General features: G+C 38.4%; 1 protein-coding gene across 1 annotated transcript; it reads left to right on the forward strand.

Annotated features, from left to right (window-relative positions):
• The first annotated feature begins 377 nt into the window (after positions 1 to 377).
• On the forward strand, positions 378 to 13,476 carry MMP8 (matrix metallopeptidase 8). The gene is made up of 10 exons (XM_017850094.1): positions 378 to 578; positions 2,691 to 2,935; positions 3,597 to 3,745; positions 3,833 to 3,958; positions 6,706 to 6,872; positions 8,909 to 9,024; positions 9,895 to 10,028; positions 10,577 to 10,730; positions 11,421 to 11,524; positions 11,820 to 13,476. The coding sequence occupies exons 1-10, from the start codon at positions 477 to 479 to the stop codon at positions 11,927 to 11,929; spliced, it is 1,407 nt and encodes a 468-aa protein (XP_017705583.1). The 5' UTR covers positions 378 to 476; the 3' UTR covers positions 11,930 to 13,476.
• Positions 13,477 to 14,320: the final 844 nt, after the last annotated feature.

Here is a 14,320-nt window from a genome sequence, read left to right on the forward strand (position 1 = left end):
AGGATAAGTACAGAGATTCTCTAGTTGGGCTCCTTGGTCCCAACATATCTACCACAAGCCTCAAAATATTCCCCTGCACAAGTTAATTCAACCTCAACATCTTACATGGCCAGAAAATGTATCCACATAACTTCAGGATTAGTCCCCTCTTCCTTTTTCTCGACCAATTTTGTAAAAGGAAATAACTAAAACACCCAAAAGCAAAGAGTAGAAAGTTGGAGTTTTGAAAGACTGTTGAAAGACTCCCCCATTTTGGGGTACTAAATCACATCATAAAATTTCAAAACTGTCAGAGTGTAATTAACCTATGTTGCTTCACATTCCTGATACAGCAATTGTTTAAGACATGGCTTTAAAGAGGACTGCAAGAGAGCTGTGACACATGATGCTGTGAACGTCAAGGTGCTCGCCAGGGAAGGGCCCTACCCAGAGGGGCAGAAAGAAAGCCAGGAGGGGTAGAATTTGAAGAGAATATCATGTTCTCCCTGAAGACGCTTCCATTTCTGCTCTTACTCCATGTGCAGATTTCCAAGGCCTTTCCTGTATCTTCTAAAGAGGAAAATACAAAAATTGTTCAGGTAAATGAACTATCAGTTAGGTGATGGTTGATTTGCTGATTATTAGGAAATAGTGTGGGTTGTTTTCTCTTGCTAATTAAAACAGCCTGAAAGAAATTATTTGGGTGATTAGTTTGAGGTTGAACACCTCCTTTTAGTGATTTGGAGGGTTCCAAGCTGGTAGGGACTAGGCCTTTTAAAAGCTGGACGTGAAAACAAGCTGAATTCCTTAAAGACTGGGAAAATACTGCTGTAGAGTTACCTCTAGCTGGGAAACTTTTGTAGAAGAAATGATTTTATTTATAAAATGATATTATTTTCTTTCTCATTTACCTAAGGTTTTCCTTCCAGGATATCTGCAATCAAGTTACTATATGTCTGATGCTTCCACACAGGCATTTTCTTTGCTGCCAAAAATTCTAGATATAGAAAATAATGTGAGGATGGCAGATTATAATGAACTAGAAATCAGTACATAGTATAATCATATTTCCCAGCACCAGATTACGAACTGTTGATAAACTCTTGGAAGCATTATAAAACCAGAACCAATAGTTTTTTTCCATTGTTTCACAACGCGAAAGTGAAGCCGAATTTTTAAGAAACACAAGGGAATTCTGCCACAAATCTCTCATGCACAGTTTTCTTAGCATTACAGTTTGGGGAAAATATTATTATTATTATTATTATTATTATTATTATTAAGAGGTTATCTCTTACAATGGTAATTGTAACCCCTGGGTTAATGTAAAATTCATTGAGTGCTTATTCTATGCAAGGCAACTGCTACATGTTTCACAAATATCTCATTTAATACTCACAAGAACCTTATTGGAGCATTATTATTTTCATTTCAGAGACAAAAATATCTTAAATCAGATAAATAATGTGTCCAAGTGCTCACAGTTAATTCATGGCAGAGTTAAGATTTGAACCCAAGCGTATCTAATTCCAAAGTGTGTGATCTGGTCAGTGTCACCTACTGCTGTGGTCAGCATGTGTCCCTTGAATTTATGTGTTAAAGACTGAGTAGCCCGTGTGACAGTGAGTCCTTTAAGAAGTACTTAGGTCATTAAGAAAGATTAATGACACTCTGGTGGGACTGGGTTAATTCTTGCTGGAGTGGGTTCTGGCTCTTGCAGAACTAGATTAGCTATTAACAGAATGGGTATTATAAGGAGGGGCTGCCCTTTGTGTTTTGCCCCTTTTCACATATGCTTGCTCCCCTTTCATTTCTCTGCCATGTTATGACACAGCACAAGGCCATCTCAGAAGCCAACCAGATGCAGCCACCTGATCTTGGACTTCCCAGACTCCAGAATTGCAAGAGAAAATAAGCCCCTTTTATGTCTAAGTTACCCAGCTTCACATATTCTGTTATAGCAACAGAAAATGGACTAAGACCCTGACAAGGTGCTAGGTGTTCACAGGCAGCATGAGGTCTAGTTAGGTTACAGTTCACTATGTATGAAGAAACTTTTAAGCCAAACTTAAAATAGATAATTTTTAGGCTAAACTTTTTGGATTTTGACTAAACTTAATTTAACACTTCCAAAGAGTTACTTTGGTGAATAAAATGCTAATATCAATGATATTGCTGTTCCCCAAAAAGATATTTGGAATTATTTTGAAATTATCAGTTCTTATTTGAGAGGCAACATGGTGAGTTAAAATCTGAATCATCACTTGGAAAATTCCTTAATTCTCTGTACTTCCATTTGTTCACAAGAATAATTAAGCCTTTTCTACAGTAATGAAGAGGATAAAAAAGAGGGACTGCATTGATGCAACAAATACCTCAAGAGAAGTCAATTAATGTTAGTTCTAAGTTTTTTATAAAAACAAGAAGACAGTCTCCTGACTGTAGAGTAGCACTTTACCTGTGTGATGTGATCCTCATCCCTGATATGGCACTTTTTTAATGCATAACCGTTAACTGGAGCACTGAGTGGAGAAACTGTTCTTTCTAAAAAGCATTGTTCTCTCAAAGCCAGCCTACGAATTAGTTTGTGTTATTGTTCGGGTGGCTCCCAGGTTATTAGACCTCTGTAGTAACTTAGAAAGGGTTGCAAAATGACCAGAGAACTGGAAGTACTTTCACAGCAAGACCCTTATGTGCTTGTCTTTGTCCAGGACTACCTGGAAAAGTTCTACCAATTACCAAGCAACCAGTATCAGTCTACAAGGAAGAATGGCACTAGTATGATTGTTGAAAAGCTTAAAGAAATGCAACGATTTTTTGGGTTGAATGTGACGGGGAAGCCAAATGAGGAAACTCTGGACATGATGAAAAAGCCTCGCTGTGGAGTGCCTGACACTGGTGATTTTATGTTAACCCCAGGAAACCCCAAGTGGAAACACACTAATTTGACCTACAGGTGATATTTCTAGGGTTTCAGGATACGCTCATTCATCCAGTATGGACTGGGCTTTTATATGACAGACACTGTTCTTGGGATACACTAGGAACAAGTAGATAAATATCCCTGCCTTTGTAGAGTATGAATAATGAATGAATATGGGAATGAAAATGTTGAGATACCATGGATTCTTTCCACTCCAAAGCTTCCCATTTTAGTCTTCCTTCTCCAACAATCTAAAGAGGACTACAGCAATGTTAGGCTGTCTCTCTAAGCACTTACTTTAGGACCCAACAAAGGCTTAATCATTACTGGAGAGAGTCAAGTCCCTCCTTTCATACATCTTAATAATAATAATACTATCTAATACTGTGGAATATTACTATTTTACAAGTAATGAACTAAATGCTTTATATGTATTTAATCCCCACAGCAGCCCTATGAGAGGGATACTATATTAGTATCCTCATTTTATGAATAAGAAACTGAGGTTTAAAGACATGTATTAACTTGTTCAGAACCCACATCTGTCCTCCACCCTGAGACCTGCACTCCCTCCTTATCCTCTCCAGTGAGAGCACACCATGATGCAACTCACTGCAAAACAGAACAACTCATCCATTGATGGACTACTGTTCTAAATAAAATTTAACTCTTCATACATCCTCTCATTTTGAAGGATTCTAAACTATACACCGCAGCTGTCAGAGACTGATGTAGAAGGAGCTATTAAGAAAGCCTTTGAAGTCTGGAGTAAGGTGTCACCTCTCACCTTCACCAGGATTTCACAGGGAGAGGCAGATATCAACATTGCTTTTTTCCAAAGAGGTAGGTGCAAAGCAGTCACGCTCAGTTTTGCTTTCTTTGGCTAACCTGAAACTTGGCAAGGATCTAATACAAATGTTCTGGTTTCAGATCATGGTGACAATTCTCCATTTGATGGACCCAATGGAATCCTTGCTCATGCCTTTCAGCCAGGCCAAGGCATTGGAGGAGATGCTCATTTTGATGCCGAAGAAACATGGACCACAAACTCCACAAGTAAGTTAATCAAGATTATGTCCACACACAGCTTCTGAATTAACCTTTTACAGATTAGAATACACACACACACACACGCAATAAAGGTAACATAATATTTCAAACTCACAAAAAATGATCATTTGAAATTGTTGCTACCTCACTATACTAATTCAATTTGGCTTTAGAAAACAAAAGAAAGAAAGAAAAAGACATGCTGAATCTGATTACTGACCTTACTTCTTAGGGCAGAGATCAGAAAACTACAGACTATGGCCAAATCCTGCCTGGCCCCTGTCTGTATAAATAAAATTTTATTGAAACAGGGCCACATTTATTTGTTTATATATCATCCATGGCTGCTTTCACTCTACAATGGCAAGCTGAGTAATTGCGACATAGATCATTTGGCTCACAAAGCCTAAATTATTTACTATCTGGTTCTTTACAGATCCTGCTTTAGGATATATCTTTATTTTAATATTCCCAAATTTAGTGATGTTTGAAAAGAGCCTATTTTTCCATTTTTTGGAAATTCATTTAGAAATCAGTCTATTCAGAAAAGAGCAGCCACCTTCCCTCTCATCTAGTTAGTTCATCTTCTTGGAGCTTTTTTTCAGTGGTATGCTTCTGTGCAGCAAGTCACTCGTTTCAGGAGAAGGCTCCTATTAAGAAGGACTGGGCTGCATGAAGGGAAGAAATGAGGCTGAGTACAGGTATATCCAGACTGTGTGATACTTCCCAGAACATGGCGTAACAATATGCCAGAGAGCACTTTCAGAAAATAATCAGAAAGGCACCTTTTACCTTTGCTTGGCACCTGTTCCTCCTGCCATTTTCTCAACATGGGTATGTTACGAGGGTCTATTCTACCTAAGTCCACATGTTAGGAGCTGTGTGTAGCCAAAGATAGGTAATAACCCTCGGCTCCTCTACGTTACTATTGCCCTCCTCACTAGTTCAGATGTTCATTACCTCTTACCTGAATGAATGATCTAGATTCCTAACTGGACTCTCCATCTCCAGTCTGTGCTCCCTCTAATTTTTCCTACCATTGCAGCAGGGTTTGTTTTTGGAAAGCCCATCTTGGATCACATCACTCTCATGCTTAAAAGTTTCAATGTTTACATATTCTGCAACAAATAAGGTCCAAATACCTCCCCTTGGTATTGAAGGCTCTTGGTGATTGTTCATCTTTCTCTTTCTTGGTTTGTCTTCTTATTTCACATATACCATTCACATTGGGCTAATACCCACATTGTACATTCACTGTTTCTAGGTCACACCCTATGCTTTTCATTTTCCTCACATTTGCTTGAATTGCTTCCTCTCCCTGAAATACTCTTCCCATGCCCCAAGCACCATCTTTTAAAATCTCTCTCATCTTAACATGCTATATATGTCAAAGGCCACCTTCTATCTTGCCTTGTGCTGGAAATGAGAACTTCCTCTGCAGAATTCTGACAGCTTTTGTATCTCCTTCTCTGTCATCACTCATTGTGTGCTTTCAAGTTGTTTGCACACATCTCTCCTCTTCTAGACTACATACTCCATGTAGAGCAGAGAACCACAACAAATTGCCCACAGTTCCTTTCACGGTATTCCAGGCATTCAAAGATATTTTTCTGAAATGCACTCATGAATGCATAATTTAAAAAGGATGTGATAAGAAACAATTCTTAGAGCATGGGTAGAATTTTAGCAGGCTAATTATCAACAGGAAGTTGAACATTGTAGTAAGAGCATGGATCTTGCCATTATACCTTGGTTTGACCCCAATCTGTCACTTACTAGTTGCAAGATGAAGTACAAGCTATTCAAAATCTATGGGCATCAGTCACTTTACTATAAAAATATTGCTAATAAAACTTCAGAAAAATGTTATGAGGATTACATAACTTTAGATTGCCTAGTATGTGGTAGGTACTCTACAATTATGCTTTTTGAAAAAAGCAGGCATGTACAAAAACGCATCAGTGTGTTTGTGAGGCAGCATATAGACTGGCGGGACTGAAGGATTCACATCAAAAGGCAAGCACTCAAATATCTGCTGGAGACAAATGGAGGAGGTCTTGAATGCCAGACAAAAGAGGTTGGGCTTTATTTCATAAGAAGTGGGATCCTGGGAAGGTTTTAAGTTCCCAGTTGTGAACAGCACTATGCTTGTGGAAGTTAAAACATGTAGAAAGAGAGCAATAAGCGGTAGGATTTGTCTCTCTTCAGTAGAGAATTCCTACAGCATCTTAGAAAGCTCAGAAACAGAGAAGAGTTGGTGCTAAGGGGTGGGTGATGAGGGAGCCAACATGAGCCAGCCCTCCATCTGAGGCTGCTCCACTGATGGGCTGGCTTCTCTTCTAACTACTTGTTCACAAGGACTCAACTCATGAGACTGAGGGTCTGGGACACTGGAGATGGTGAATGTGGGAATGCAAGAGAAGAAGGGTTCCCAAAGTCATGATGACTCTGCCATCACTTCTCCAAATCTAAGATGCACATTTGTAAAATACGAGAATTGGAATAAATGCAACTTTTCTGGGTTCTAAGAGTTTATAAGAAGTCCGTACTCACCTAGTTCCCGACTATGACTACTATCTTGATTCTTCTCAATGTCCACTTTCTCAGGTATCTGAAAGAAAGATGAAAAAGACAGCCGTGGGAAGGGCTATTTCCCCGAGCAGTTTTGGCTTAGAGGTTGCATTCATTGAGATCATGTTTCTGCCACCCTGGGATCCACACTGAGCTGTTTACCACCCATGTTTGAATTTCAGATTACAACTTGTTTCTTGTTGCCGCTCATGAATTTGGCCATTCTTTGGGGCTCGCTCACTCCTTTGACCCTGGTGCCTTGATGTATCCCAATTATGCTTTCAGGGAAACCAGCAACTACTCACTTCCACAAGATGACATCAATGGCATTCAGGCCATCTATGGTAAGGTCTTCTAAAGAGAGTTGTAGTACATGGTGGGACCTGGGAATAGGCGAACACTCCCAGGATCTGAATATCTCTTCCTTTGCACTACTGCAGTTTCCATAAAACTGAACTCTGAAATTCCCCAGTAATATAGCATTAACAAAGAAGGTGTGAGGGGCTGAGCCTCTATTGCTGCCCTAAAAGAAAAAAAAGTTTAAGAAGAAATGAACTACAGTTCTTCCCAGTTATTGTCTTTGGATGGTGGGAATTTTTTTTTTCTTCTTTTTTAGGCTTCCCAAATTACCAATTTATTTATTTATTTATTTATTTATTTATTTATTTATTTATTTATTTTGACGGAGTCTTACTCTGTTGCCTAGGCTGGAGTACAGTGGCATGATCTTGGCTCACTGCAACCTCTGCCTCCCAAGTTCAAGTGATTCTCCTGCCTCAGCCTCTCGAGTAGCCGGGATTATAGATGCCTGCCACCACATTTGGCTAATTTTTATATTTTTAGTAGAGAAGGGATTTCACCACATTGACCAGGCTGGTCTTGAACTCCTGACCTCGAGTGACCTGCCCACCTCAGCCTCCCAAAATGCTGGGATTACAGGCAGGAGTCATTGCACCTGGCCCCAGTTTTAAATATTCTAAAAAGACATGACTATTCTTTTTCCTACAGCAATCCTGCTCCTAGATGTATCTATCAAAGAAATTCTCATATAGATCCATAAGGGAACATGTACAAATCATGCCAAAGATGTTCACGGAAGTCTTGTTTGTGGTGGTGGAAGTTGGAAGCCATCTGGGGGTCTATTAGGAGAAGACTATACAGAAAAACTGTGGTAGTTGCACACCATGAAGTGATGTGCAGCAGTCAGAAGCATGGTACTAGATGCACATGTGGCAACAGTACAGATGGGTCTTTAAAACTTCATACTTTGTGAAAACGAAATAGAATGAGATATATTGCACAATGTACTAATTAAATTACACAATATATAAGTCTATGTAAATTTAAAATGTGTATAAACAAAGCAAGGCATTTTCAAGAAGAAGAAGAGGAATGGTAGTAGAGCATGGAGAGAAAAAAGAAACTTTTTTAAGGCATTACTGATACATTTCAAGGATAAGTATAGGGGCCTTTTGCCATATTGCCTGGATAAGACCATTACATCTCTCTTCACGCTTGCCCTTCTGTTCCCTAGTTGGCTGTGAATAAAGACAAGAAACCAATAAGGGATTTACTGCTCTCTAAAAAAGCGTGGAATGGAATGGAATGGATTAGAATCGAATGGAATGGAATGCAATAGTGGATTGGAGTGAAATGTAATTGAATGGAGTGGAATGGAGTGGAGTGAAATTGGGGAAAGCCCTTTTCCCTCTCTGGTGGGACAGCACTATAAAATCAAGCAAGCATGCCAGGGTGCCACAACCAGGGAACTTTTTTGTGATTGTAGCTATTTCAGAAATGTTGAGCCTACCCTAACTGCCTCTATTCCCCAACTTCCTCCTGCCCACCCTAACAACACTCCCTTATTTTGTTCACTGGTGTTTTTATCTTAACTATTATTATAGCCTTTCATTCCACAGTGAGAAAACACATGAAAATTCAATACTTACAGAAAAAATATTGCTAAAATTTGACTTAGATGCATGCTATAGGGTAAAAAACTAACATCGTTCTTTCCTGAAAGTGGATTTCGGTGAGGAGAGAGGCAATAGATACTGTGTAACCAAAAAAGCAGAAAGAGAAACTGAGAGGTCAGAGAAGAATTAGTTAGAATTAAAAGGGAAGGAAGGGGCATAGAATTCAAATTTCTTTACTTCACAGTTTGACCTGGAACTCACCCTGAAAACCATCATTACTCTTATTAAAGAAACAAAAACTTTAAAAGGATGAAATATACAGTTACTTTAATACTTTATGGGATAGTCTTGTAGCACTTACCCTCACATGAAGACCCTTCACCTTTCTGAGAAGTCTCTGATGTACTCAAGAGTCACACTGGACTTATGCTCATAAAAAAGACTCTTTTTTTTTTTTTTTTTTTTTCAGAACTTCAAGTACCCTATCCAACCTACTGGAACAAAGCCACCCAAATCCTGCGACCCCAGATTGACATTTGATGCTATCACCACACTCCGTGGAGAAATACTTTTCTTTAAAGACGAGTATAAAATTGAAATATTTCTTCCTTTGATTCCTCTTACTGATACACCTTAAAACTGGATTCAAATTAGGTCACACGTTAGTCACCTTTTCCTTGAATTCTACACTTGTGCTTCTCATTGAAATTTTTTATAGGCTCTGGGGCACCACTAGGATTATCATAGACCCTGAGCTTAACTTCATCATCTTCATCTTTTAAAGACTATTTGTACCATATTTATGTCTATACTGAATTTTTGCAATCGAGTATTTTCTGGGTAACTCAAAACATCCAGGAAAAAAAACAAAACACGAAAACATTCACAAACATTCAGATGCCTTTGGTGATGTAAACAGACATGGGCTACAGTTGCTTGGGAACCCCAGAGCTGAAACACTAAAGCACCATTCAGTTCCATCCAAAATCAGTCAAGTAAATGGAACCTGCGCTTAGCTAGCTGTGCAGCAAATCATCTAACTGAGCAAAATTTTTTATTTGTCCATTGGCTATTTTGTGAGTATGCAATCACAGGCTGAGTGTACGTGCTGCTGCTTTTATCAATATGTTCTCAGCATTTAGTGGGAGCAATAAGGAAAGATACTGCAAAGTAAGATTTTTCAATGTCCAAGGCAGGACAATGCCAAATGTAATCAAATAAGATCACTCCTCCCATAAACTCCTCTGAAAGCTGTGATGTACTCTCCAGATGGACAATATCACCGTAAAGCTTAGCCATATGCTGGTCACTGTGCTAGGAACTTTGCAGTAGTTAGATTGTTATATTCTCCCAGCAATCCTGCAAGGACCATCGCTAGCCTAAAAGTCACAGGAACTGCCTACTTAGACTGTTACGTGCAAGTGTGTGCATGTGTGTTCCCTTATGTCCCGTTAGGTACTTCTGGAGAAGGCATCCTCAGCTACAAAGAGTCGAAATGAATTTTATTTCTCTATTCTGGCCATCCCTTCCAACTGGCATACAGGCTGCTTATGAGGATTTTGACAGGGACCTCATTTTCCTATTCAAAGGTAACTTCCTAAAGTTTTCATCTTATGTTAATTCTGCCTGAAGGAAGGGGGCAGGACTTCTTTGTGATCCCTTCCAGGTTCATGGTGAGCTAATGACAGCATTAAGCTGGGCAGGCTTTTGCCAGAAGCCTAGGGTTGGGCCCCATCAGGACCACTAACTACTGCGTGAACCTGAGTGGGTTACTTGCTTTTCAGCCCTCGGTTTTCTCACCAACAAAATCAGACCACACTAGACTGTCGTTCGCATTCTTCCATCCTCATCCCAGATATAATTCTCTAAGACTCCTCAAGGCTGTAATTTGGTTTCTCTATAAAAGTCACACAAATTGTGGGGCCTTGAATGTCTTCCTCAGAAGTTTTAATTTTTTATAGGCGCTGGGGAACCGTTAAGCTTCTCACAGCCCCCCCGAACTTAACTTTATCATCTTCATCTTTTAAAGACTATTTGTTCAATTTTCATGTCTATGTGCAAGACCAAGAAGTGGTATATATATTATTTTGCAAAAATGGAAATGTCTTATTTAACATTTAACCTGAATCATTGACAGGCAACCAGTACTGGGCTGTGAGTGGCTATGACATTCAGCAAGGTTATCCCAGGGATATATCAAACTATGGCTTCCCCAGCAGTGTCCAAGCAATTGACGCAGCTGTTTTCTACAGAAGTAAAACATACTTCTTTGTAAATGACCAATTCTGGAGGTAATGTAAACTATTTTTTCAATTATAGGTTGAAATCTGTGTTTCTCTACACTGCTTACAAACCTTCAAGCATTTGAAGGTTTAAAACAATCTAGGTAGTCTCTAGTAGGTTTTACCGAGAATATATTGTTTTTACAGGATGATTGATGTTACCATGGCTTTTGAAATTTTTCATTTTTATAACATTAAAATCTCTATGCAATAGTATTGAGGATTCTGCATCATGAAACAGAAATCCTTAACAAAGCACTAGGGTGAGATACAAAGAAAGATTTAGGCTAATTCTCACTTATGAGTTCAATTCAGACATATGCAAGCAAATGTTATCCAGATAGCCTGCAGAATTTGGTTCCCAAGTTGAACCTATTATATACATTTATATATATACACATGCAGAGGGAGTTATGCTATACACCAATTAAGTAAAAGCCTTGAAAATATAAGCTTACTTTGGGAAATAACAGTGTGTCAGCCATCAAGCCTGTTTTCGAATTAATGATACCCATATGTTTTATAAATGTGTACCCTTAGGTAGGGAAATTAACCATTCTTAATACTAGTAAACAAGGCATTGTGAGAACTGAATGAAGAAATATGTGTAAGGAGACTTTGTAAATTATACACAATTAAAAAATATTTTCGTTGTATTCTGTATTGGTGTTAAATCTGGTGACATTTTGTTTTTACCAGATATGATAACCAAAGACAATTCATGGAACCAGGTTATCCCAAAAGCATATCAGGTACCTTTCCAGGAATAGAGAATAAAGTTGATGCAGTTTTCCAGCAAGAACGTAAGTAGGAAAAAAAAACTAATAAATGTGTTGTTTGTTTGTTTATTATAGAGGAGGCATGGTCTTACTATGCTGACCAGGCTAGTGTCAAACTCCTGGCCTCAAGCAATCCTCCCACCTCAGCTTCCCAGAGTTCTGGGATTACAGGCGTTAGCCACCGCAACTGGTGTTTAAATTTTTTAAATAGCATGTTTGCATTGGAATGTTATGTTGGAACAAGGGCAAGGTTTTCTAACTGAAGACATCTGAGATATTCTGTAAGCTAATTCAATAAATTATCTCTCTTTTTTTATAGACTTCTTCCTTTTCTTCAGTGGACCAAGATATTATGCATTTGATCTTATTGCTGAGAGAGTTACCAGAGTTGCAAGAGCCAATAAATGGCTTAACTGTAGATATAGCTGAAGCGAAATCAAATGTGGCTGTATCCATTTTCAGAATGTGGAAGGGAAGTTCAGCATGCATTTTCATTACATTGTGTCCCACCTATACTTTTCTCAATATTAAGTCATTGTTTCCCATCACTGTATCCATTCTGCCTGTCCTCAGTGAAAATATGTTTGGAATATTCCACTGTTTGCAGAGGCTTATTCAGTTCTTACACATTCCATCTTAAATTAGTGCATCCATCAAAGAGAAGGAAAGTAAGCCTTCTTGTCATCTCAATATTTACTATTTCAATACTTACATATCTGACTTCTAGAATTTATTGTTATATTACTTGCCTATCTGACTTCATACATCCCTTAGTCTCTTTAAATGTCCTATGTATATCTTCTACACGCAATTTAGAACTAGACTTTGGTTAGAAGTAAGGGTTATAAACAATCTAGCAATACCCTTTGCCTTTACAGAAAGTGTGGTGCTGTTTACTACCCTTGGAAAGAAATGTGGATGATATATTTTGTGGGTTGAATTGTGTCCCCCATAAAAGATATGTTGAAGTTCTAACCCCAGGTACCTATGAATCTGCGCTTACCAGGGTCTTTGCAGATGTAATTAGTTAAGTTAAGGTGAGGTCACACTGAATTAGGGTGGGCCCTAAATCCTTTATGACTGTTGTTCTTTTAAGAGAGACATAGCCACCTAGGGGAGGAGGCCATGTGAAGACAGAGGCGGAGATTCGAGTGACGCATCTGCAAGCCAGGGAATTCCAAGGACTGTAAGCTACCAGTAGAAACTTGGAAGAGGCAAGGAAGGATTCCCTTCAAGCGTGACCTTCAAGCGTGAACCTGCTGACACCTGCAGAATTCGGACTTCTAGCCTCCAAAACTGTGAGGGAATAAATTTCCTTTGTTTTAAGCCACCAAATTTGCAGTACTTTGTTACAGCAACCCTAGACATGAGGTACTAAACACAGTACATCTGCCCTTACAAAAATGAATCAACACAGAATGCGGAAGTGGAACCCTTGCTAAGAACTACTGGGCATCTTCCCAGAATAGCAGACAAAAGAGAACCACCACTTCCTCTCCTGCCTCCTCCTCGCTCTCTCCTAGAGTTCAGACCCAAATGGGCCAGTAGGATCTGATGTTCCTCAGTTCTTTGCTTCTATTTCCTGGGGTACTCAGGAGGGCACACACTATAGATAACTGGGGTTTGCTGCATAAAATTCAATGTCTCATTAAGTTGCATTAAACTGAGCTTAGATGCATAAGTTTGCTAACTGATGGGTTTTTTTTGTTAAGAACTATAGGATTTATGGGACCATGTCTAGCTAGTCCAGATGTCAAAATCATTATAATGTTATATTTGCTGTTACTAGAATATAATATAGCTTATTATACAATAAATATGTGGACCGTAAAATGTATTTCTCACTAGTACCTCCTATTTTCTTTCTCTGTTGAAGTTTTTAAATCCCACAGATAACTAATTTGGCAACTTTATTCTTGTTCAAAATTAAAATAATCTATTACATAAGTTCATATTAAAGATTTTATTTTAAATGACTGATTTGTGATTTGCTTTTAATTTCTTAAAATATTACCACATAATTCATCTAAAGTATAAAAAGGAATAGCAAATTTTAGATATATTTGCAGATATATAATTCCTGTGTCAGAATTATTATAATATTGATAATAAACTTTAGATATTGCTTCAGAGTGTGTGAAATATTTTATAAATATTTGAGGTCCTCAAAAATTTCCTCAAGTGTGTTAACACATTATTCTCAACTTATTTTACAAAATAAGAAAACTGAAACAAGTATATACTCTCATTCCATTCCTTGATTTATTCAGCAAGAATTAACTGCCTACTATGAATTATGTTTCAGGGACTGTGCTAAGAAAAATGAGAGAGATGTATAAGCAATTCATCGTATCAATGTAACAAGTACAAAAGGACCTATAAGAATTGAATATTCCATTTTTAATAGTAGAATCAATTTCAGACTATGATGTTTCCCAAAACTTTCTATAATATCAGTTATGAAAGTTTTAGGAAAATGCAGGCATGAAAATGAGAGTCTTATCTTCTCAGAACACCTGCTAGTTGTGCTAGGTATGACAGATTCTTGGCTCAAACCTCATCTATACATCTTTGAGATGAGAACTGATCTCATACTATTTTTTAACCACATTTGACAGAGTCACAGACAGTGAACTATAATATGAAGTGTAATAAAGAATTCAAAGAGTTATTCCTTTTAAAAAAATTATCGGCCGGGTGCGGTGGCCTGGCGTGTGGTGTGGCTCGCAACGCTGGGTAATCCCAGCCACTTTGGGAGGCCGAGACGGGGGTGGGATACGAGTCAGGGAGGATCGAGAAACCATCCTGGTCCCCCTAGCA

This window comes from Rhinopithecus bieti, unplaced genomic scaffold, assembly GCF_001698545.2.
Source record: "Rhinopithecus bieti isolate Rb0 unplaced genomic scaffold, ASM169854v2 scaffold_33302, whole genome shotgun sequence".
In the NCBI taxonomy this organism is placed as follows: Eukaryota; Metazoa; Chordata; class Mammalia; order Primates; family Cercopithecidae; genus Rhinopithecus; species Rhinopithecus bieti.

Coding starts and splice junctions, on each gene's coding strand:
- MMP8 (XM_017850094.1), top strand. CDS start 477: ATGTTCTCCCTGAAGACGCTTCCATTTCTGCTCTTACTCCATGTGCAG. Junction 579..2,690: donor AAAATACAAAAATTGTTCAG/GTAAATGAACTA, acceptor GTCTTTGTCCAG/GACTACCTGGAAAAGTTCTA. Junction 3,959..6,705: donor ATGGACCACAAACTCCACAA/GTAAGTTAATCA, acceptor TTTGAATTTCAG/ATTACAACTTGTTTCTTGTT.